The sequence below is a fragment of the Rattus rattus genome, chromosome 7, assembly GCF_011064425.1.
Source record: "Rattus rattus isolate New Zealand chromosome 7, Rrattus_CSIRO_v1, whole genome shotgun sequence".
Classification (NCBI taxonomy): Eukaryota; Metazoa; Chordata; class Mammalia; order Rodentia; family Muridae; genus Rattus; species Rattus rattus.
Window position 1 is genome coordinate 70,925,804 of NC_046160.1, and position 24,351 is coordinate 70,950,154.

At 49.0% G+C, this 24,351-nt stretch overlaps 2 protein-coding genes across 4 annotated transcripts in view; one reads left to right on the forward strand and one right to left on the reverse strand.

Moving 5' to 3' along the window:
- Nucleotides 1-10,473: 10,473 nt before the first annotated feature.
- Foxa1 (forkhead box A1) lies at nt 10,474-16,620 on the reverse strand. Of its 3 annotated transcripts, none has more exons than XM_032907779.1 (3): nt 16,553-16,620; nt 15,511-15,960; nt 10,474-13,241 (listed from the first exon to the last, which is right to left on the reverse strand). In XM_032907779.1, the coding sequence occupies exons 2-3, from the start codon at nt 15,580-15,582 to the stop codon at nt 11,907-11,909; spliced, it is 1,407 nt and encodes a 468-aa protein (XP_032763670.1). In that variant the 5' UTR covers nt 15,583-15,960; nt 16,553-16,620; the 3' UTR covers nt 10,474-11,906. The 3 variants fall into 3 exon arrangements, with proteins under 3 accessions (XP_032763670.1, XP_032763669.1, XP_032763668.1); XM_032907778.1 differs by lacking the exon at nt 16,553-16,620 and adding an exon at nt 16,369-16,457; XM_032907777.1 differs by lacking the exon at nt 16,553-16,620 and adding an exon at nt 16,093-16,184.
- Nucleotides 16,536-24,351, forward strand: part of Ttc6 (tetratricopeptide repeat domain 6) — a 207,907-nt gene continuing 200,091 nt past the window's right edge. Inside the window, exon 1 of the mRNA XM_032907781.1 lies at nt 16,536-16,615. The gene's annotated coding sequence lies outside the window, so the exon portion shown is untranslated. The remainder of the gene's footprint in view (nt 16,616-24,351) is intronic.

Sequence of the window (24,351 nt, forward strand, 5' to 3'; positions counted from 1 at the left end):
GTGTGCATCCTTTAGCCTCTAAAAAAATGGAGTGGGTTGCCATTTTATGAGTGATACAAATTGTCTTTCTCCAAATACTTAGGCTAGTTTAAATATTAGTCAATACAAATAATTTGTAACTTTTATTTTGAGGTTTGAACTGCATCTCTCACAGAAAAACAAAACAAAACAAAACAACAACAAAACAACAACAAAAAAAAATTGCCATTTTCCAGAGCTAAATAGAACATCAGCCAGTGACAATACCCACCCATAAGACAGTCCTTCTGTATCCAGAGCAAGAAAATCAACACTCCCAGCCACCACCAAGAAAAAAAAAGTGCATTCCCTAGTCCTCTGGAATTCTGTTTACGGGCGTCTAAATTACTGGATACTTGTCTCAGTCCTGGCATTAGGTGTGATAAAGAGACAACTCACTCAGGGGCAGCAGCAGTAGCAGCAGCAGCAGCAGCAGCAACAGCGGCAACAACAGATTCTGTGCATGCCACATAGCCCATGCTCTTGGAGCATCAAAAGGAGATGAAGCCTGATTAACCATTTTGAAACCTATCGGATGAGGAGAAGTCCTTACAAAACAACTTTTATACGCTTTAATTAAAAACGTGTTCCGGCAGCTCAGAGCTGAATGGACTTCAGGGGGAGCAGGGCTGAGCCGGTTGCTATGACGACACCAAATCTTTTCCCGCCAGGCCCTTCCTCATCAACACACTGACTAGCTACACCACCACCAACCCCCTGCCCCCCACGCACCCGCCCCATTAATTTGCTTCTGTGCTATCTTTCACTCCCTGGGTCTGTCCCCTGGCTACTGAGGCTGGAGAAGGCTGAGCGCCTCCTGATGCCTCTGTGGTTGGATTCACAGCCTTCTCTTTTAGGCTCTCCCTTTCCTTAGTGACTTCAGTGCTCTGTGTTCCTTTTAAAACAAGTTACTTTCCTGAGCTTAAAAATACTTTATTATTTTAATGATAATCTACTAGTCACTGTTTACAACCCCTTGTTACAAATCCAATATAACAAATCATGAGTATGGCTGACAAGAATTTCATGAAGCAACAGCATTTATATTTCGAGTCACCAGTTGGCTGCCTGTATCTAGAGGGACTCTTTGCACATGCCCAGTACTCCTCTGTGTTGCTGAGGATGCCCTAAAGAGAGGCATTCCCCATTAAAGTCAAATCGTGCTTCCCCCTCTTAAAAACACTTTTATACGTGTTTTAGTATTGGCGGGCATGCGCATTTGAGCACCACTTGGGTGCTAGGAATCAAACCCTGGTCATCTGTAAGAACAAGGCATGCTCTTTAACCCGCGTTCTCTCCCCAGTTGTGCTTACCCTTAAAATCTCAGCTTATTGTCCAAACAGCACTATCTGCTAACAATGTAAGAGAGGCCGGACAAGGGGACACATGTCTATAATCCCAGTACATGTGTGTCTGAGGCAGGAGATTGTGAGTTTGAGGCCGTCCCGAGTTCATTTTGAGATGAGTGAGACTTCGTCTCAAAAACTGTAAGTAAAAAGAACACTATAGCATGGATGGTGAGGACAGATGCTAGGGGCTGAGGTGGGAGATTGCCTTATTTTATCTTAGAAGGCTTTAGAGAATATCTTCAAAATTGTGCGTGGCATACAGGAAGTCAATAGCCCTTCACAGTTCCAGTGGTACAACCAAGAATTGGGTAGGACTCAGCCCTCAGCAGCCACCTCCAGGAAGCTCGTGCCCTTGTTACACTCAATGGCTTTCTATCGATTGTGACATTACTAGACAGCTTCCTAAGGTTGCCCTTTGAATCATCAGGGGCCTCACAGCCTTTCACTTGGATTGTGATTCCAACTTAATGTCTCATCCATTCTGTTATAGATGATGAATGAGATGAATGGAATTGAATGGAGATTATTTCTCAGTATTCCTCTTTTCCTCTACAACTTAATCATTCTAAGAATTATTATGACTATGACTACCACTTGAACTATTAGTTAGAGGAAACAAGCACTCGCTCTCTGCTTGCCTGACTCAGCAGAGACATTGCAACTCAGGAGTCAGGTGTAGCCTGGGGAGTTAATCCTTGGTTTGCTATGGCCCATTCATTGGCCACTACTATACAGAGGGGATGTGAATCTTTCCATGTATCGGAAGCTTCAGGCTCCAGGTCTCTACAAACCATAGAGAAGTATTAGCTCTCTCAAGGAGTTTCACGAACATCTGCCTTGAACTGCTTGCTACGTAAAACTATGCCTGATAGGCTACCTGTAAATCTGAGACACAATAACAAATATTACGGAACGAAAGAGGATGGGGGGCATCCTATGACTGCTCGACATAAACCTTTCTTTAAAAGTAGATGGGCAACAATGACTAACTTTTGGTGGTTAATCTCATAAAGTTACTGAATCTGTTATCGAGAATAATGGTACCGTTGGAAGGAATTTGACATTTAACTTCCTTTTTCTCCTTCAGTATCCAGAGTTGGAAAGCAGTGCTTGTCTACATTATAGGTGTTTCCTCCTGTAGGATGTTCTGTCTGGATCAGTCTTAGGTGGGGACTAAAGAAAGTGCATTTAAATTGTCTGGATTATCAGTTAGACAAGGTTTCAGGTACCTGAAGCAAGTTTGAGATAATGAGAATGCGTACTCAAAAGAGGCACACTGGAAATATCTCAGCCGATTTCATTATAATGTGGGAGAGAGGTGGGGATTCGTTGGCAAAAGTGTCCTATATCATACATGCTTAATCACATGCATGAACTCAAGAAGTCCATCCTTACCATTTAGATCTATTCCGGATCGGGTTGGGAAACCTTCTGAGAAGTGATCTTACAGGATGAGTGGACTGAAGACAGAACGGGTCTTTCCTATTACTGTGTCCATGGCCGAGTAATTGGTTGGTTTTCTAGGCTGGGGTGAGCTTTGAGGCTGTGCTTCACATAGTAGTAAATTCTCAGCTTTCCTGAAATGTCTTATGTCTTCTCCCTTGCCTATTCCTGCCAAGGACATCTACATAGAAATTGGAATATATTTTGTTTAGTAATTCTTCCATCCTGTGATGGCTGGCTCATGTGAAGTCACATAATCCTGCATGTGTGCTCTGGCACTAGACAAATTGTTTATGTGAGAAAACCACAGGGCTGTCCTGTTGCTTCGGAGGAAGGAGCACAGCAGTGTCCCGCATGTGCAAAATACATGCCAGGATTCAAGGCAGAGGTTAACCTTCACTTTATGTTGCAAAGACAGTTTATTAAAGGTGACTGAAGGAAGTCATTTGCATGTAGTCTGTCATCAAGATTCAAGCCCAGTTTTAATACGTTAATAAAAAGAAGGGTGGGTTTCCCGAAGTCACTTTTTCTTTATAACCTCTGGTGTCTGAAGTTTAAAACTCAGGCAGAAAATAGAACTTGAGTCAGGTATAAGCCATATCCTGGGAAGACAGAATCAGGAGGATTGTGAGCTCCGGAGGCCAGCCTAGGCTACATGACAAGACTGTCTCAAAAATTAGAGAAAATTGTCTATATACTTCTTCATTAAATACACAGGATACCACAGAGGTGGGTGTTTTGTACGGTTTTTGAAGTAAATGAAAAACATAAAGACTGCACACTACAAGAGTTAATATGTGTCTTTATGTGCTCTAATGGGACAAGAAAGGAAAGGAAGGAAACTGGCTTCCGTTAAATTTTATCTATGACGATGGAATTTCTCTCCTCTTCTCCAAGTGCTTAGACCTAAAAAACGAAGGTGATGTGAGGTCCACAAAAATAGTCTAGGTTTCTCAGCGTGGAAGGAATTAAATAACTAAAGCCCCGTGTCTCCTGATGAGACTAATACCTGTCTGGAAGCCTTAAATAAGACACACTTTTCAACGTTTACCCCCAACCAGCAGATCTGCCTTCACTGCCTTCTTGCTAGATGCAAAAGTCTTCTGGATCTGCGGCAAGACAGCTAGGTACCGTGCTTGAAAGTTGGGATAACCATGATTAATTGGTGAGAAATGACCCATCCGCACCACACAGCGTTGTCACTTAAAATGAACAGAAGCACCTTATGTCCTGTTTTTTAGATTATTCTTTATCTAGCAGAACTAAAACTTCAGCACATTCTTTTCCTAACTGAGAGAATGGGCTCCTGTTGGAAGCTTGGTCATGACCACAGCACCAAGCTAAACAAACTAACCAAAGATGTAAACATCTTTGACAGTGTTTCTTTAATCAGTCTCTCTATCTCTGTCTCTGTCTCTGTCTCTGTCTCTCTCTCTCTCTCTCTCTCTCACACACACACACACACACACTCTTTCACCCATTCAGAAACACACAGACACACTATACACACACACACACACACACACACACACACACACACAGAGAGAGAGAGAGAGAGAGAGAGAGAGAGAGAGAGAGAGCCAATGAATTGATGATGCCTGTTTTAATTTCCATGCACTAGAAAAGCAGAGAAGCAAAGAGAAATGTTGGAGAGTACTAATGAAGCAGGGACCCCAGAGGAACCTTGCAGCAGAGGGCACCTGCACCGGGTTGTGAGCAGTGCCCCAGGGAGGCAGGGCCAGCACAAGACTTCTGCAGCCTGCTGTGGGGGACATAGTGTTCAGCCCAGGCTCCTTGATGTTCTTCTCTGGATACCTAGCGTGAAAGCCAATGGGGAGCTCCTCAACTGGGGGCTGGGAGGGAGGGATGAGTACTCTGGGCTCCTGGGTGGAGCAGGACGTCTAGGATCGAGGGGGCCGGTAGCTAGGGCCACTGGACAGCCGCCTGCCCGGCGCGCCCCGGATGCCTGGAGCTGGCTGGTGGCCTCGGGAGGCCGCGATGGAGCAGAGTAAACACAGCGCTGCGGGGCCCGCCCCACCTCTGCCCGCTCCGGGTCCTGCAGCGTCGCCGAGCCCGCGACCCCGCCCTGGGGTGCCCCAGGCTGGACTGGCGGGCTGGGACCGCGCCCTGGTGCGGGTCCCTTGGAGCAAGCCTGGCTGTCCCGCCCCTCCTGGCTGGTCCCCTTGGACAGGCTAGAGCCCTGCTTTGCTCTTTTCGTTGGCCAAGCACAATTGTGTTATTGGAGATAATGAATTCAATCCCCATCAAAGGGCATTAGGCTTGCCCGGGCCTTGGAGTTGCTGGTGCCTTTTTTTAAAAACTAGAAATGAAAGGCTGAGGAGGAGAAGAAAAAAAAATTCTCTGGGGGAGCCTTTCCCCTGATCGCTGCTTTTGAAGTGAAGGGGCCCGGGCATTGTTGTTCACCTCGTGGCCCATAAGGCTGAAGAAAGCCCGGGCTTTTGATGGGCTGAGAACCGCCTCAGCAATGAGCACCACGTTGGGCTGCAGGCCTGAGGGCAGCATATGTCTCAGGGCACCCGGGCCCCGTCTGGCGCGCAGGACCGTGGGCCTGGCGGGAAGGAGGCTAGTCCCCGAGGAGCTGGGACTGGACCCAAGGCCAGTACCCAGAGGAGGGGACCCTGGGGCCTGCCTAGGGCTGAGATCCAATTTGATGCATCCTTCGGGTTTGGTGGAGTGGTGCGGGAGGTGGGGGGGTCCCCTTAGGGTATCCTTCAGGAGCTAGAACCGCCCTTCCTTCGGGAAAGTGGAGGTCTCGGTGAGGGCCACAGATCCAGCTGCTCGGTGTCATTCTTTCTGCACCCTGGACCCTAGCATTGTTAGCTGAGTTCGACTGCAAAAGTGTGTACCTCGAAAGGGGACCGCTGAGGGTTTTCCACGGGGGTGGGGGGTGACGGACACTCGACCTCGGGAGCGTGCAATTTTCTCACATAGTCGGGAGGAGGGCACCGGGTCACCTTTTCTAAAAACTTGTTGAAGGCATTTATTTTCATTGCCCCGCATGGATCCATCCTCTCGCCCTTCCAAGCCCCCACACCCTCCTCTGGACTCTTTGGTCCCAGGGTTGGCCACCGAAACCCCTACTGCTCCTTTCAGGGCCTCCCCACCACGGACCTCCTCCCTCTGCCCGAAGGATCCGGGTTATCCGCCCCATTAATATATTAGCCAGGCATAACACAAAGGAAGCGCGTGTCGGCAGAAGGCCTTGTGACTCCAGGGAGAGGCCAGAAAACCTGGACAATGTCCTGCCCACTTCACCGCTCAGTGCAGCCCCAGCCAGTGTATCCGCCTCCACCTGGAAACCGCCAAGGACGACAGCGAGGGAGCGAGGGCTCTTAGCTCAGCTCAGCCTCTGTGGGCTTGGAGTTCATAACTGGGCGCCTAGGCATGGAGCTCAGAGCTCCCAGGTGGAACCCAAAGCTAGACAAATGTTCCCCCAAATGTCCCAAATGCCTAGTTAGTGCAGAGGAAAACAGTGTTGGGGAGCACAGCCGGTACAGGACACTTATTTCCTCCCTCCTGCGTAAAGGACTCTTTTACATCTATAAACGAAACAAACCTCGACAGAGACCCTTACAGTTTTCGCATTCAATTGACGTTTAAAAAATAACTCCTCGATGTCACAGAAAGGGAAAGAAAGAAGAAAAGGAGAACCTCAGCCGAGGACGTGATTAGACGAGCAATAGGGCAGCAAACTTCAGAGGAGCCGGGAAATAAGTCCCGGCTTCGAGTTTCTTTGATTGTTTTCTATTTCCTGGCAATGCTTTGGAATGGAGGGAAGAATTTCCAGGTGGCTTCTCTTAGGTTCAGGGGGTTTCTGGGGCCTCCGACGGGTAATCCTTAAAAAGAGTTCGGGGAAGTAGAAGGCGACCTCATGAGTAGAACTTTGAATCTTGTTTTCCCGCGTGTCCCTGGTCAGGGTCTAAGTCGGATTTCAACAGCATCTCACCTGGATTCTAAAGTCCGGAACACAGCCCCTTCCGTCTCAGATTTTAAGGGATGATACCCTGCCTCGAAATTGCAAATCGCGTGCAATTTTAGCGCACTCCAAAGTATCCTGAGGTGGCACTTCTAAGCCTTCGCTCCCGGGGCTGCAGAGGAAAAGTGGACATTACTCTTAGGGTGTGTGGTCGTAGCTATAGTGATCGGAGACGTGAGGGAGAAGTTGGGGCAAGAAAGTCAGTAGGAGTGAATTCCCCCTTGGCCAGGTTTTAAAGTGTTTGGAATGAAACTGTGTTTTACAGGTGACAACTGAACTTCTCTTAGGTATTCTCCAGTTCCACAATGCTTCCTAAAAGGGCTGGAGGAAAGGGGGCGGGGGTGAGGACTGCAAACCCAGCTGTGCAAAGTTCAATGAATGGAGCTGGCCTGGGAGGGAAATAGAGAAATACCAACGGAATCATTATGTCCCAAAGTTAACTATTTGGACTTAAAGAAGTCTGTTGTTAAATGTATTCGACACACTGAATACTAACCTTAGGTAGCAATAAAGCTTGCTAATGTGGCTACTTTTTAAAGTCCTCTCTCGGCAGAGGATTGACTCTAAGGACGTTATAAGCTCTGCTATGCTGTTCTCCCTTACATTCTTGGTCTTCGGAGACTCTTTTTACACTTTCAATTTGGGTAGATTTTATACCTAAATTTCAACATAATTTGATTACCTATTTAGGTCAGGTTAGCTTGTAATGATCATTTCTTCTTGCACTCAGTTACCTTGAATCAGGGGGCATTCTCTAACTGCGTTTGATTGCAAAACACATCCACAATCCAAGCAAATAGTTAATTTTCAAGACAATTTTTAAAACTTTATTAAATACATACTACATAATTTAAGCAATTTTATTTTCAATGAGGGTTTTCCTCTTGACATATTGAAGTGTCACATTAAAATACATTATAGCTAAATGTTCTATGATATTACTGCTAAATCAACAGAAAACCAATTGATCTTGAGGAAAGGTTAATTAATTTGGGCTACAGGTCTCCTAGTTTCGTCTGCAATGAAAAGAATTTCTATTGATCACTGCAGGTTTTTTTGTAAAGAAACTTAATAAGCATTTTCATGGAACTGAGATCAATATTTTAAATGCCAAATAACAGAATTTTATAATTTTATCATTCTTGGAATTCTCTTCTGTTGTGGCTCATTCAAAACGGTTAAACTCGAGAAAAAAAATGTTTAACAGTTTCAATGAAATCTGCCTTCTGAAAAAAGAAAAGAACTTCACAGGCATATGCTCATTTTACATCGCCTATTACTTCCCATCCATCTTTCTGCAGAGCAGGAGGCCACGAAGGGACAATAGAAATTGAATTTTATCTTTGAGATTTGAAGGTGATCTCGGCTGAGCTGCCTTCTGCTTGGGAAGGCTTCCGAGTCGTTTAGTTGCGCTGAATAGAACTTCTGTATCTATCTTGGGCTCTTTTTTGTTTTATTTTTCCAATCAATGTTTAAAAAGGTTTCAGAGCTGAGCTTCCAAGCACACGGTGAAAATAATTATTGAGGCTCCTCTCCCAGGCCCGCACTGCACTCACGGCCCAAAGGTTTTTCTGTGTTACTGTTTACTCCGCGGCGTGGTGAATCCCACGGCCCCTGAAACTTTCCACTTGGGTCAGTTGGAAGCCCTCCTCGCCACCCCGCTTCTGACCCCTCCCCCATCCCGAGCAAAATTCCTAAAAAAAAATCTGAGCTCCGGGCGTCTGCTGAGCCCTGTCCACTTTCTGAAGGATGAAGCACGGGAGAAGAAATCAGGGGCCCGGGGTCTAAAACGGGGTGGGGGCGGAGGATGTCGGGGTCGTCGCAGGCGGCGCTCTCGGGAGGGTCCCTGTGCGCCGCTGGAAGCACAGATGTTTTCTTCCTGGCCCCGGCGCGGCGCCCTGGTCGGGCGAGCCGGCGTTTGTGTGTCGGGGTTCCCGAGGAAGGGATTACGCAGCGGGAGCGACTCGGCCAGGCAGGCCGCGGGGTGGGCCCGAGACCCGGCGCCCGGCCTCCTTTGTTGACTTTTTAGGTCTGTGGCTCAACAGAAGATTTATTCGCTAGGAGGGGAAAATGCCCAAACAATGAAGAACTAACTGCATTTGTCACCTCGGGATGCTTGCGCGGTCCGCTCTGCCCCCTCTTCCCCAGCAACCATCTGTCCCGGGCCCCCAGCCTGCGAGCATCCAGAGGCGCGCGTTGTCCGGAGACGGCGGAGAGCATAGACTTGGAACCCGGCGCGAAGCCGACCCGCCGCTCTGGCTTCCCTCATCCCGCCTCGCCCGTTCCTAGGGAGGCCTGGACCACAGGCACCTCTCCTCTGCAAACCCAGAAAACTCCACGAAGAGTCGAGGAGCAAGAGCTAAGACCTACACAAACCTGGGGGAGAAAGGGACCGCATCCGAAGTTAGACTTTCATTTCAGGGCAACATGAGAAAAGCAAAGGCCGAAGATCACGCTTTTGTATTACATGAGAGTTTGAATTTACTGGCATTCATTTACCCGTTGTATGTGTAACTGTTGGGATCGAAAGCTTTTCCCGTCTTTGGGATATGCTTGATGTCCTTTAGAGGACTAGGAATTAAGTTTTGAAATTACTCACGCCAGCAGTTTCTCTTCCCTCTTTTCATTAGTGGCAGAGAGCAAAGCAGGGATTTCTGGATTTTTCTCAAGTGGCTACGTGGCACCCCTTTTCTCATCTGGGGAGGTAATTACTCGATAATTAAGCGACTGGCACGGCTCTTTTTTTTTTTTTTTTTTTTTTTATCTTGTCTGCAGTGTAGAGTACTGCGATCACAGTACAGGCTGCCCAAGTTCAAGCCCCGGTGAGGATGGGGTTCACACACACATGAGGGCTCAGGCAGGCCAGCCTCTGCTTCGGCTTGTGCTGTTATTGTTGGTGTCAATCCGAACAAGCCTCACAAAGAAATAGGTGGCCTGGAAAGTGAACCTACTATCAAAGGAGATTAATGATTTTGTGATCTCAAGCAACTATGGGGTGTGAAGTTGCATTTCAAAGCGTCTTACAAGGCAAACAAGCCATCAGCCTTAAGTTCTTAGAAACAATATTTTAAAAATATCTTCACAAAACACAAAACAGCAGCTACCCTGAAATACTCACAAAGCTTCCCCGGCAGGAATGAATTAACTGCCCTCCTCCTCCAACCCTCCAAACTATGACAGCCAAGTTTTGTTTCTCTGTTAATGTGAGGGTTCAGAGTCTGTGGTAGATAACTTAATTTTAGCAGCCACGGTTGCTATTTTATTCTTATTCAAATACTTCTAGAATTAGGAAAAATAGGGAAACGATCATTTAATTTCAAACCAGAAAAAAACAACAACAACAACAAAAAAAACTAAAAAGAGACATAGAAGGCTCACCCTTCCCCCAAAATAAACCCTCAAGAAAGCATTACTGGTAATAATTTTTTAAAACTCAGTTCTTGGAATAGTGTCAGATTATCCACCTGCTTTAATTGAATTCTTTTTGCCACATTTTACTATTACACGTTCATTTAAGTTGTAAATGAAACAATTTTATTTTCATTATACCCCTGTTTTTCTTTGATATTAAACTTCAGAATTTGAAAAACATCCCAGTCAGAAGACCTATTTTGAATTCAAATTAAAGATCTATTTTGGATTTTGAGTGAAAGAGAAAAACAGAAATTCTTTGTCGTTAACATGTGATTTATTTAAATTCCTTAACTGCAAATGATCAGAAACACATTCCACAGATTAAAATCGTGTATTATTTTTTGTTATTGAAATCAAAATATCTTAATTACAAATCACATCGATAAAAATTAACATTTTAATTTGTCATTTTAACCATCACTTAAAGCAATTTCGGCTGTAAAGAAAAGGAATAAACCATGCAATAAATTAACATTGAGAAGGCAATAATGAAACCCGTTTGTCTAACACTAACACCACGTCTAACTGTGGAAAGTGCATTAACACTGGATGAACCAATAGGATGGTAATAACTAAAATGGCCACAATTGGGATTTTGGAACTCCGGACCAAATTTTGAAATGCATTTCTTATAACTTCTGTCTCCTCGATAGTATGATACTTCCTTTTTCCCCTGGGGTGGGGGGAACCTTTAAATGGCATACATACACAAAGGCTAATTTTATACATTTGACCTCAGAATGACATGACCATGATGGCTCTCTGCAAAGCAAGGAGCAGAATTAGGAAGGAAGGCGGTTCCTGAAGAATTGGATTTCCAGGGTGGTAGGTGGGTGGAGAGGACAAGCGTGTAGGGGTTTCCTTGTAACTTGGTCAGGCAATTTTTGAAAACGTAGCACATCTATCACCTAGCTATTTCCTCTACGTGTTATGCAAAAGTGAACGAGGTCTTCATACCTGGGCACGATATTAAGTCCATAACATATATATATATGCATTTCATTTAAAGACGTCCGCTAACTGAATGCATCTGAAACGTAGGCTAAAAACAAATGGCCGCGATGGATGGAACCTGTTTTTAACCTTCCTGCATAATGGCTGTCCTACCTTTCAATGCTCTCAAGAGCCCCTACTGTCTACTTGTTTTCTTTACCTTTCCCATCTTTAGTGAGTTAAGGATATCGTCACAGACCTGTAAACTCGTGTGGTGGGCCTAAGTACGGAGGAGGAGCAACAACAACAAAAAAAGCACAAACAAATATTTTTCAAACTTGACCATCTTTTTAAATAAAGCCCTGGCACGGGACTAGAATGTGTCCACAGGGGAAGGAGTGAAAGAGGGGGAAGGGGCACAGGAGGAAGATTTTCTATATATACATTTATGGATCATTGAACGTTGCCAGAAAAAAAAATTGTTGGTATGGAGTCGGTAGTATTTGTAGGAATACACACGATGAGTGTTGAATACAATAATAAAGTAACAGTCCTTTGAACCGGGGAAAATTGTGCATGAAAAATAAAACTATTTGGAATTGTATTATGTGGTTCGTTTGGCGTGTGTGTGTGTGTGTGTGTGTGTGTGTGTGTGTGTGTGTGTGTGTGTGTGTGTGTGTGTGTGTGTTTGCTGTTGGTTTTTCTCTCCTGCTACCAGCTTGGCCATGCAGACAAACCCTCAGTTCTGGGAGCTAGGAAGTATTTAGCACGGGTCTGGAATACACACCTTGGTAGTAGGCCGGCTCCAGGGCTGAGGGCTCGATGGGGCTCCTCGTGGCCACTGAGGCGCTGCCAAGGGGCAGACTGGCGGGCAAGGTGGCGCCGTAGGGAGAGTACTGCAGTGCCTGCTCATAGGCCTTGAAGTCCAGCTTGTGCTGCTGCTCCGAGGAGGACATGAGGTTGTTGATGGAGAAGGGGTGGTTAAAGGAGTAGTGGGGATCCCCTTTCAGGTGCAGCTGAGATTCATGGGGTGCAAGGCCATGTGCCGGGTGGGAGGGGGGTACAGATGCCAGCGCCCCTGGCCCGGAGCTTATGGGGGGCGCAGATGAAGACGCTGGAGACTTCAACTCCGAAGCGCCCCCTGTCGCCGTGGCCCCATTGTGGTCCAGAGTCTGGGGGCTGGCGGCGGGCCCGGGGGCCGGCGCGCCCTCTAGCTGGCTAGCCTTTCCGTGCACACCCCGATGAAGGGGTGATTCGGCGCTGGGGTTACCCGGGCCTGAGGGGTCTTTGCGGCTTTCTGGGACCCCCTTGGAGCCGCCGCCCCCACTCCCACCTCCGGCCCCCGGCTGCTTCTCACACTTGAAGCGCTTTTGACGGCGCAAGTAGCAGCCGTTCTCGAACATGTTGCCCGAGTCCGGGTGCAGCGTCCAGTAGGAGCCCTTGCCCGGCTTGTCCGGGGATCGCGCCACCTTGACGAAACAATCGTTGAAAGACAGTGAGTGGCGAATGGAGTTCTGCCAGCGCTGCTGGTTCTGACGGTAATAGGGGAAGAGGTCCATGATCCACTGGTAGATCTCGCTCAGCGTGAGCATCTTGCTGGGCGCCTGCTGGATGGCCATGGTGATGAGCGAGATGTAGGAGTAGGGCGGCTTGGCGTGAGGGTAACTGCGCTTGAACGTCTTGGCGTCGCCGCCGCCCCCCGCGCGGCTGCGGCCCAGATTGGACGGAGCGTACGCCATGGGGCTCATGCACGGGTTCATGGCGGCAGCGTAGGGACCCAGGCCGTTCATAGAGGCCGCCGGCTGCGCGCCCATGGAGCCCATGCCTCCTGGGCTCAGCGCCGCACCCATGGCTGTGACGCCCGCCGCCGTCATGCTGTTCATGGCGCCTGCAGAGCCCCCGGGCATGCCGGCCACAGCACCCGGACTCAGGCCGGCCCCTAAGCCCGGGTTGGCATAGGACATGTTGAAGGAAGCCGGGGTCATGTTGCCGCTCGTGGTCATGGTGTTCATGGTCATGTAGGTGTTCATGGAGTTCATGGAGCCCAGGCCGGAGTTCATGTTGCTGACCGGGACAGAGGAGTAGGCCTGGAGCGGAGACAGCGAGGGGAGAGGCCCCGAAGGGCGGAGTTAGTGGTGTGCCCCAGAGTTTGGCTGGCCAGGGGTAAGCCCGGGGAGAGCTAACAGCATTTCTACAAAGCTCCGGAACTCCCCAGCCAATGCAAACTGTTAGGCGCCCTTCTCTGACCATGCAAAGATGGCTTACACTGCAGGGGGGAAAATCCTAGCGCTGCAAGCAGGAAAGATTAATGCTCACAGAAAATATGTCCCCAGGAAGATGCGTAATCGCCTTACAAGCCTGGATCAGGGGCTGGCTTCTAAGGTCCCTTCATTTCATCCATGACAGGCTATATCGACCAGACCAGCCTAGACAATTTGCCTTTTGGCCAGGTCAATTTTGAAATTCCGAAACTAGAATTTATGCCTGAGCCCCTGCTTCTTCCCTTCACCCCAACGGGGATGTAGGTTCCACACAGGCCTGTCTGGGTGATCAACCGGGCACCAACTAGTCACCCACCCTTTGGAGGGCTGGCAACCACCGCTGATCGCACAGCAGGATGCATTGTGTTGCCTGCTGTTAAACTCTCACCCATATTGGCCTATTTGCCAATATGACACCCCCCCATCCCAATTACTCATCTCCCAGCAACTGGCTTTGTCTTATGAGCTGGTGCCAAAAGATGACTTTCTATTATTATATTTTGAAGCAATGCTTTCCACCTACTTGAAACGATAATATTTTAAAAGAAGTAAACTTATCAGTTCACTAAAGTTCTGGAAAAAATAAAATGAAAAAAAAAAAAAAAAATAAGCCGCGCAACAGACCAACGCGGTGTATTCATTAACTTTAGCGTGACTTCAAGCTACACAAAACCCTGCTTTAATTCTGTTACCTGTTTGCAGTCTTCTGACAACTGAAAACTTTGGTAGCATTCACACACACACACACACACACACACACACACACACACACACACACACACACTGATAGTTGCTGCTGCTCACATAAAGCTTGGGTTTTGAAACTACATGAGTAGTACGGGAACAATTTCAAATTCCCAAGTGAAACTCCACTTACTTCCTCTTAATGCTATTCTGCTTCTTAATTCTCAGCTTTGAGACGTAAGAAGGCCCTTTCCATAGGGGTCTTTTCTGGTGGGCCGAGGTGACTGCATCAAAATTAAACCCCTGAAAGTGGGTCTGAGCTCCTACTAAAAAATGACCAGCAAGCGAAATCTCCATCAATAGCAATCGAGAGAATGGCCCGGTGGTTAGAAAACACAGAGTCCTGACATATAACTGCTTATCTGGTAATCTAACAGAAATTATTGACGTCCTTAAATTCATGTTCATCAGCAAATGTTCCATTTGGAAACATAAGAGATGGGCAGATTCGAAAAGGAGACTCCAAAAGATATGGTTCTCAGACACAGAATCGAATAAATAAATCGTCTTTTCGGATTCTGTACTTTTCTGTACAGATCTTAAAGTACCTTTTACTTTGGGATTTATTTCTAGTCCTCTCTCCAAGATCTGCACGAGACTTCCTCAGTTAAGTGCTTTCGATAACGGTAATTACACTTTTGAAGGTAATCGGCAGCTGTTTCTAGAAAAGTACTTTAAATAGGTAGTGGCCCTGCCTGTACCCGATTTTCCTCGCAATGCTTTTGTGCACAATGTAAAATAAACCCAGTGAACATGCCACTAAGGGGACAATGAAGAGAAACAGGTTCTTGGCCCCGAGTTCTGGAAAAAGATTCTGTTCGCACTAGCGCCACCCAGCGGTCCTAGAGACGAACGCCTATATACTTTTCTACAAACGGCTTTTGAAGAATAAGTTTTATAAAATTTAGAAATCATTCACTACAAAAAACCCCAACTTCCGCAGATCATTTTTTTTCTAAAGACGTCGGCTAATTAAGTGGCGTGACCGAGATGCCTCCCGGAAAGCGACCACCGACTCTCTTAGTTGCTCTTAACTCAAGTCAGAGCCCGCCGGCCAACCCGTGGCTCCCGGGGCCGGGCGCCGGCTCCCGCTCTCTACCGGGCCAAGGCAAGTGCTTCCCGGAGTCGGTGTTTTCAAAGCTCAGAGTTTCCTAAAACTCTCAGCTCCTTACAAGCGCCAGGATCCAGCGGGCAGTAGGCTGGCAGAGAGGCCGGGTGGGGGCCACCCTGGGAGCCGCGCCTCGGACAAGCCGCCCCCACGCCGCTCGCCCCAGTCCGGGCGGGAGCCCACCTCGCCGGGTCTCCCCGGACACCGACTCTGGGGACGCCCCGCCGCCTCCCCGCCTCTCACCTCCTGCGTGTCCGCGTAGTAGCTGTTCCAGTCGTTGCTCTCATGCCCTTCCATCTTCACGGTCCCTAACATCCTGGAGCCACCCTGGCCGACACAACCATCCAACCCTGTGCGGAACGACGGGCGGGTGCGCTGCGCGGGGCGGGGGAGGGGCGCGGAGCCGCTGCGGTCACCGGAGCGCTCGAGGGCTCAGCGCCACCCGGGCGAGGAGGAAGCCCGGCGCTGCGGGGCGCGGCGTGCGCGGCGGCGGCGGCGGCGGCGGCGCGGGGGAGGGGGCAGCGCCGGGGACAGGAGGCGGCCGCGGGCGCGGCGCCCGGCAGCGCCTCCGCGGGAAGTGAGCGGGCGGCCTGTGCGAAGCGAGTGCAGTTGAGCTGATGTGGATCTTACGTCGCTGGAGTGCCCACCTCCTCGTCCTCTCCCCATTTGTCCGCCGCACAAAGACGCTCGCACCTACAAAGCCCGAGGTGCACCTGTGAGGCGGCCGCCCGCCAGTCCAGCCGCCGCGCCTCCCGCCCCGCCGCGCCAGCGCCGCGCGCCCCCCGCGCCCCTCCCGCCATCCCCTCCCCCCAACCTGGCCCTCACTTTGTTTACAAAGCAGTGTAATTGGTTTAAGCCCCGCGGCTAGGGAAAGAAGAAAATGGGGCGGGTGTATCTGTGACCCCCTTTAGTAAAGGGGGAAAAAAAAAGAAAGAAAAGAAAAAGAAAAATAGGCGGTGCCTGGAGTACAGGCCAGGGCTCTAGACCCGAGCTGCGCAGCCTGAGAAGGACCGGGGTGGTGGCGTCAGATCCCCAGCGCCAGGATCCTGCTCCCTGAATGACCCCGAGTTCCCTCCTAGAGGTGCTCACTACCCTGTGCACCTGACTACGACTCGGTTCTTGGTCCACTCGGCTCCTCTGCTTCCCCGACCGATTCTTGACCCAAAGTTCAACCCTGAGAGACCCCCCCCCACTTCCGGGCTTCGGGCTTGGAAAGGGAAAAGCCCCACTTTTGACTGGTCACCCAGTCATCTGAGTCAGCCAAGCAGAGTGACGTTAGGCCGACCTGGGCTCCTGGCTAGCAGAACGGAGGCGCTGCCACGAAACTCGTACCTGCGGCTAAGAGCAGGTGAGTCACAGCACCGTTTTATATTTTTATGACATAACTTTTTTTTTTCCGCCTCAGTCCACTCCACTCCCCTTGTCATCTGCAGCGATCAGAAAGAGGAAGAAACTGAGCGCAGATGTTTGTGTGATAAGGCAGGCGGATCCTAGTCAAGCCTGCCTCTCTCTGCCCGGCTCCTCCTCCTCCCCCCTTCTGCAACCTCCGGGACCGAGCTGGAGGCGACCGTCTGGTTTCTGATAGAGAAAGGTCAGGGGGAGGGGACATCTCCCTAAACACCGGCATAAGCTGGGAGTGTATGGGCCTGGGTGCTGGAACGCATCTGCCGTGCTGAACGGGGTGCCAGCCTGAAGCTAGAGTCAGCCCTCAGTAGTGCCTGGTCTTCTCTAAGCTGGGCTAGGGTATTAGGCTCTCAGAATGTCCTGGGTGACTGTGGAAAATTCTCCCCCACTCAAAGTCTCTCGCTTCCTTCAAGTTCTTCCCAGGTAGTGACTTGCCCTCTTGTCCAGCGGAAAGAGACTAACCAAAGAGGTTAGGGTAGATAGAGTTTGTGATAGGTTTGGAGACCGTGCTTACCTCCAAGTGACTGCAAGTGTTTGTGAACATGTATACTACCCAGTGAGTTTCGAAGTAAATGTGACTGTGTGGCCCTCCCTGTGTGCCTTGCTCTAGCCTGTAGGTGTACTAGATTTCTTTTGGAAGCAATAAAATAAACTTTAAAGTCGCCAAGAGACTAACATATTCTTGTTTTGCAAAGCTTTTTTTTTTTTAAGGTAATTAATCTCATTCGAAGGAATGTGTTTTTACTTGTCTTCCAAATAGATACTCCCCCAACCCCCACCACGTGCTTTGTTCTTTTAAATCTTTCTTCCTTGAAATCTGGCAAGAGAATCAGGTTAAATCCTTGAACCAAATAAATCTCTTAGATCAGCAGGAGAGCAGAGAAGGTGAAGATGTGTAGTTAAGGAAATAAAAAAGATAAAAGCATTGGATTACCATCCCTTTTTGAATAAAAAGTGTGTGTGTGTGTGTGTGTGTGTGTGTGTGTGTGTAGACATCACATAAGCAAAGGAATGAGAGTGAAATTAAATCTCCCTGCAAAACAGCAGAGCAGACAACCCTCCCCAACTGCAGTTTGCCCCATGTGACTAGAAGTCACTCCCATCGGCTGTGTATGTGTCTGTGGATATGTGTCAGAAACTAATTCTTTTTGCAAAGTTCCCACCAACGGCAGGGTCTCCATTTCATTTGTAAAGCACTGGGATGCTTAGCTTCCTCAGTCTGGTCCTGGGGACTTCCAGGGTTAAGACGCTTCCTTGTTCCTTCGCGGTTGATTCTCTGATGCCCTCTTGGCTTTTCTACAGCAGCTAGCATGACTTGGACGGTTTCTGTTGGTAGTAACAACTTAGTAATGGCTATCTATAGTGTATAACAAGTTGATGACTTTTGGGGGGGCCTGTCACGTGGAAGGAGTTAATTAAAATATCACAAGTCCTTTCATCCCATTTCCCAAATCCACTTTGCCCCCTTTTCAAGTCTACTTAAAAGGCGAAGGGGGCCGTTCATAGCGTGAGACCACATTGAAGTTTCTCAAAGGCATCGTCAAAAACCAAGAGTCAGGTGGACTCTGCTCGCTTTATAGCCTTGATCCCGGTGTTCTTGGGTTTGTGTCCCAACAACACAGCGCCTCCTGTATGTACGTTCCCGCAGCACCGCCGGGCTAGACTGGATTGAACCCGGGAAGGCAACAGGCAGCCAGGGGCTTTGATTCTGAGTTGACTGAAGCCACGAAGAAGGGAAAGCAGTACTTGGGTCACTTCTCTGCTTTTAGTGAAGGCCTTTGTGGACAGCTAACAAATTCAGTTGGTGATGTTTTGAGTGTACCAAGAGGCCAGTTTCCTTCACGTTTAAAAGTAAAACAGTGGGGTCACGTCTTGGCATCCCAGTAGCGGCGGGAGGGAGGGGGAGCGAAGGGCTATTGCCTTTGCTTTCTGGCTAGTTGGTACCCAGATAAGGAGTCCAAGCATCCTAAACCTTGTACGTGTCTAACATCTTTCCATCAGTAGGCCCCTATGCCGCAGAAAAACAGGACAATTAAACCTGTCTTCAGCTCTGGGGTTGGGGGTGGGGGGAACTGAGGGAACTGAGAGAGCGCAGGAGAAGGGAGCCACGTGGTCTCTTCTGCAAGGGCCAGGCCGAACTTGTCGGGATAGTCGGCCACAGCCTTGGGCACCCCAGGCAGCCTAAAGCCTAAAGTAAATCGAGGAAGCCCGTGCAGTCGGGAAGGTGGGGTGCCCTGGTGTTCGAGCCGGTTTCAACAGAGGAAGCGGCTCTGTCATTCCCGGAAGCCGATCTAGCTATAGCCTTAGGATCTGCTCAATGCCCCACCGGTAGCACAAGGTCCCTTGTCCGACTCTACCTTAGCCTACCCTTCCCAGAGTGACCTAGCCTTTCCCGCAGCTAGTCACGGGACAGAAGGACACAGAGGATGCGGCATGAAAGGAGGAGAAAAGGCCATAGGATCCTGAGACCAGCTGGTGCCTCTTTTGACGCTGGTGAATTTGGCTGTGTTGCTGAACTGAGGCGCGGACAGCGAGTAGGACTTTGAGCCTGGACCTCCTCCGTAGTGCCTGCTGGAGTCTCTAGAGAGCCCCCTCCCTGCATCTCCCTAGTTTGCCCCCTTTCCTTGCTTACTCTACCTCCCACTCAGGGCCTTGGCCAGGTCAAGGCCGCTGTGGCCCGAGTCACGCCAGTGCCCGGTGGTCCAGTTCCTCCTCTGGGCCCCACCCCCTCAACAGATAAGAAGCTTAAATCCTCCTCCTGCAGGGGGGAATTAGACTCGAAGCAACTAAGACCTATGGTCTTTAACTGGGTTCAAAGCCAACTCGGCCAGAGACCAGCTTAAAGCTGCACGCAGAGGGCTGCGCTGGAAGCATGCGCTTGCTGTGTGGTGCCTTGAGGCTTCGAGGTGCGCAAGGCTAGGGAGGTAGCTTGGGTGCCTTCCCAGGGTACAGCCAGATCTAGTCACCCGTCGCTCGGCGGCTCTAACCAGCGGGAGCCACTACTACCTAGACCAGCCTCAGGGCAAACGTTCTGGTTCCTGCTCTTTCGTTGCTTCTCTTTTTCCTTTCTGTCCTCACTCTTTCTTCTGCCATTAAATTTTCATTAAGGAATCAGTTCACTGCCTGCCCGAGGTTCGGTCTCCAGTAGATGATTGCCCTGGGTCCATCTGATAGGCCCAATCATCTGCTGTTTTGGCCCCGCACACCTATTCAGGTGTGCCTTTGCGCCACACACATGCACATTCAGGGCTTTCGGTTATTTTGTTTAAAACGAACAAAAACAGGCATTGAGTTTGTCCTTCTCTCGCTCCTTGAGTTGCCGCCAGGTTTCAGAAAGTCCCGGGAGTCCGTGATCTAGGTTCGTCCGCAGCCGGATGTCTAAGCCGGAGCTGCTCCCCACCTGGCCTCGCCCGCGGGCGACAAAACCGTCGGTCTGGCTGTGAGAGAGCTTCACCTTGCCAAGATCAACTCACATTTTCTTGTATTCAAATGAGAAATGTTGGGAAGAACTACTTGCCTCCATCGGCAAGCCACAGCCTTGGAAGGAAAAGTTAAGTCTCCCATCTTCCCTGGAGAAAAATATTTCTCCATCCCTCCAGGAGCGCTCACGTTCCTCTCCTGCACCACCCACGGTCGAGCCGCATCTGGATCCCCACGGTCCTCATGAGATGCTTGTCCTGAAAATTAGCTACTACTCTCATCAGCTGAGCTGGTTGGAAGATTTGCCCAGTCACCAGTCGCTCTTTCCTGAGCCAGCCCTTTAAGTGCGGGGATAGGTGGGGCACACTGGCCTCTAATGAAAACACAAGAGGGTTTTGAAGGAAGACGGAAAATGATCCTTTCACATAAAGAGCTGGAAAATAAAGTTTTTCCGAGAACAGAAAGAGGTCCAGGGTGGCAGATATCCTACTGTGTGCCACAGACTAAACGGAGGGCTTTTTCCCTGGCGTTTTCCACCTGTTGTCCAAGTATTTGGTCCGTTCTTGACCCTTCACAGGACAACAGTCCACGCTAAGGGGAAGCAGCCATGGAAGCTGAGGTCTCCGAAAAGTCAACGAATTTCACCGTTTGCCTCGTGGTTGTAGCTTACGCGTAATCCTTCCCTAAGGGCAGAAAATAGCCAAGTCTTCAGCTTCCTCCTGCCTGCCATCCACCCCACCAATCTACAGGAGTCCCCCACTTTGCACGCACCCCAGCAGCTTTCCCACATCCATCAGGACCCTCTGGAGGTTTAGCTTTGCTTATTCAAATGTGATGATCCTCACGGTTACCTCGTTCTCTATATAACTGATGATCTTGAAACAATCAACTAAATCATATCATGAATTTACAAGAACAGTAACAAACATTGTTTGCCTGTCGAATTCGTGTCTCGCCCCCCCCCAATTTCAAGACTAAATTACATGCACAAGTAAGGGAGGTTTCAATCTTTGTCAAAATAAATTGATTGGTGGGTAATTTGGGCTTGTCGCCTCTGCTGTTTGCAGTAGCTATCCTGGAGCTGTTTATCATGGTGACACAGTGACACAGTTATTTGTACTTTTAGGCTTTGTGTTTTGTCTCATGGGTCATGGAGCAAGGCCTAGCTCATCTAGCCTTTTCATTTCCAGTTTGTTTCCGAACAGGTAGCGTTGACCTTGGAGCCATTGGCTTATGTGGGACACTAGTGACTTCCAGAGCTTCCCCAGTGGTGTGATTCGGGGGTTCTGAGGTGTTCCTGGCTCAGAATGAGGAAATGTCTGCCCACTGTTGGACATTATGAATGGTAGCAAGCCCAAAGCAGCTCCCCAGAGTGAGAATTTAGATTTTCTCCAACTAACAGAGTATTAGCCTTTAGCTCCATGTCTTGCTACTGGGACCTGCTATGTTCTTAATGTTCCTGTACAACAAATTGCCCTTGCCCCTTTCTTTCTTGTTTGTTTTCCCCTAATGGTCACAAGTAGCTCCCACAAACTTCTTCTGATAGAGTCTGGGCAGAACTGAGTAGTCCTGAGATTGGTCTGGCTGGGTGGCTTCAGGCAGGGAGAGATTCCTGAATTTGGAAAAGGGATCCACAATGACCAGAGGGAAAGCCTCAGACCTCTAGCTTCAAGCCTGGGTCTCAAACCATCAGGTAATATCAAAGCAGAACGTCCCCCTTTTCTAGCTGTCTGGACATGGGTAGAATCATAGCTGATATAGGTGGGTCAATGTATGGCCCAAACAAATATTTCACTTTTTATCACCATGAAAAGGCAGCAGTAACAGTGTGTATCAATAGAAGATATTGATTAAAAGTTAACCCCATCAATTTCCCATCAAGCAAAAAACCGTTTTACTCAGAGTAGTACAGTTTAATGATGTGTTGAAACTGGCAAATAAATAAAGCCAAACAGATCTCTGAGGTTGAGGTTCCACGGGGCATACAGCTTGCTGGACATAGCTGCCTGCTGGGTCCCACCCTGCACTGGCTGGCACCTGGGGCTCTAAGGCTGCCTAACAGTTTGCTTAGTGACAGTCACCTTCAAGATCCTGCCTCCTTCTCTTTTCTCAGTGGGCCTTGGTAGAGGGAGCAGACATTATCAGACCTGGGCCTCCACAATCCCTCCACTCGAATACAAAGTATTGTGTTCTGTCCGTCTTCCCAGAGTCCAGTAATGACTCTTCGTAAAGGAACACCAATCTAAAACCTGGGGTGTGTTGCAATATACCAACTCTTTCCTCACCAAATTTTATTTGCTGTGCAGATAGACATTTGGGGAGTCATAGCTCTGTCTCCTCTTCTGAGGGTTCTGCCACTTCACCAGCGACATTTGGTGTTCTGTGTCCCCTCTAAGTATCTGTGCTGTTCTACAAGGAATTGCTGCTTGAAGCTTGGGAGAGCCAAGCTCACCATGTACTGATCCGGTCCAGCAGGTCTGATGTACACTTGTTTTCCTGCAAATGCTTTTGAAGATGCAGTCAGTTTGTTGGTGGTACTTGGCTTACCCCACTCCCCTCCTCTCGCCAAGCCAAAAAATACCTTCTATTGTGAATCTTGGATTCCCTCTGACCTCCCCATGACCACTCCAACACCCCCTGCTGAGAGAAATGGTTTCAATAAATAAAGCCCAGTGATGGGGTTGAAGGTCAGTTTACACTGGAGCTTCTAAAACCCCTGCAGGTGCTGGAATGGGGATGAGGTAGGTCATCCTCATAAGAGGCCGGGGAAGCACTGAGGGCTAGAGAGTAGGTGTGAAGATTCGGGCTGCTGTCCGATGTGCAGGGGTGAAGTCTGGATCTGAGCACCCTGCTGCTATCTCAAGTCTGCCGGGATGCAGACAGACTCAAGGGGGGTGCTTTTCTCCTCCAAACGAGGCTCTGGGTCACAGTGCCTGGATTTGGCAATGTCTGGGAGGGAACAAAGCCTTGGGGACTGGTGTGACAAAGCCAGATCTGTTCCTATTCCAGGAATGAGGGAACCTTGTGAACCTGGGAGGGACCAGTTGTGGTGGGAGGAGTGAAGTAGGTTGATGAACATGTATGGAAAGGGTGTCCTAGAAGCATTGGTACCTGAAGATTTCCCTCCTTCCTGCTGAATATTTAGCTTTGTGGTCCTTGTCTCCTGGGAGATTTCAAGCAAAACGTCTTCTGCTTTTCACTTTTCACTGTCACTAATCATCAAAGCTGGGCAACTGAAGCAAGAGAGAGATGGAAAGTTGGAAGCAGACACTTCAATGTAGATTCTACAGGAGGCTGCCTCCCTCCAAGCTTCACCTTTCTGTTGTCAAAGTGGGCATGTTAGCGTTCACCCCCTACCAGCTGAAAGTGGAGAACTGAAGACACACAGGAGGAGAGAGAGCTTCAAGGAGTTCCAGGGGCATGAGCAGGCTGGGAGGTTGGGCAGCGCCATCCAGGTATGCCTTCCCTCCTCCCTCCAAGTATTTTGTTTGTGGTGACCAGCCTGAACCATCCCTGCTGGCCACCCCAGGGACATCCCTGTGTGGGGACTGGACAGGAGGTCCTTGTTCCTGAATCTTCCTTGACTTAGTGCTCTCTCTCAAGTTTCCAAGGACCTTTGGTGGGGGGGGTGGGTGAGGGAGGCTGAAGGGAAGAAGATATGTGAACATCATGCATCTCTCTCTCTGGGCTGAGCAGAGCCCAGCTAAGAAAGTGAAATACATGTTCCCTTCCCTACACCCCCATTCAGAAGAGGGAAACTATTTCTCAAGAAGCTTCAGCTACTTTGGGTTCTAGAAATTGTTGTCCCAGGCTAGGATCAATAGCAGTCGATGGGGAGTGTCAGTATGCTTCCTTCCTGGGTGCTTCCCATCACCTGGAGAAAGCCTGAGAGGGATTAGATTCAGAGGTACCCCTACAAGAAAAGAGGGCAAATGGGAGAGAAGCTGGGAGGTACTGACTGGGTTCCCCCAGGACCCGAACTTAGGGAGAACTAGATGAGAATACCATTGATCATTCTCCCTTCCTCCAGTCTCACTCCGCTCCCCTTCCGGCGAGCAGAGTCAGAAGCAACCACTTACTATTCATTTAGAGAAGCGCCACTTAGATATTTCCTAAAATCCCCAAACCCAAGATGTCATTATAACAAGGTATCTTTATTTGCTGTCTTTAAGACTATTTGATTTAAATTCCCTAAAAAAAAAAAAAGGTTTCTTCCTAGGAGTGTAAGTCCATCAGAAATGAAGCAGGAATACTGGACTC

Excerpts from the sequence above, each read along its gene's own strand:
- Foxa1 (XM_032907779.1), bottom strand. The coding sequence starts at position 15,582 with ATGTTAGGGACCGTGAAGATGGAAGGGCATGAGAGCAACGACTGGAAC. Across the intron at positions 13,242-15,510 it reads ACTACGCGGACACGCAGGAG|GCCTACTCCTCTGTCCCGGT; the intron begins GTGAGAGGCGGG and ends TCTCCGCTCCAG.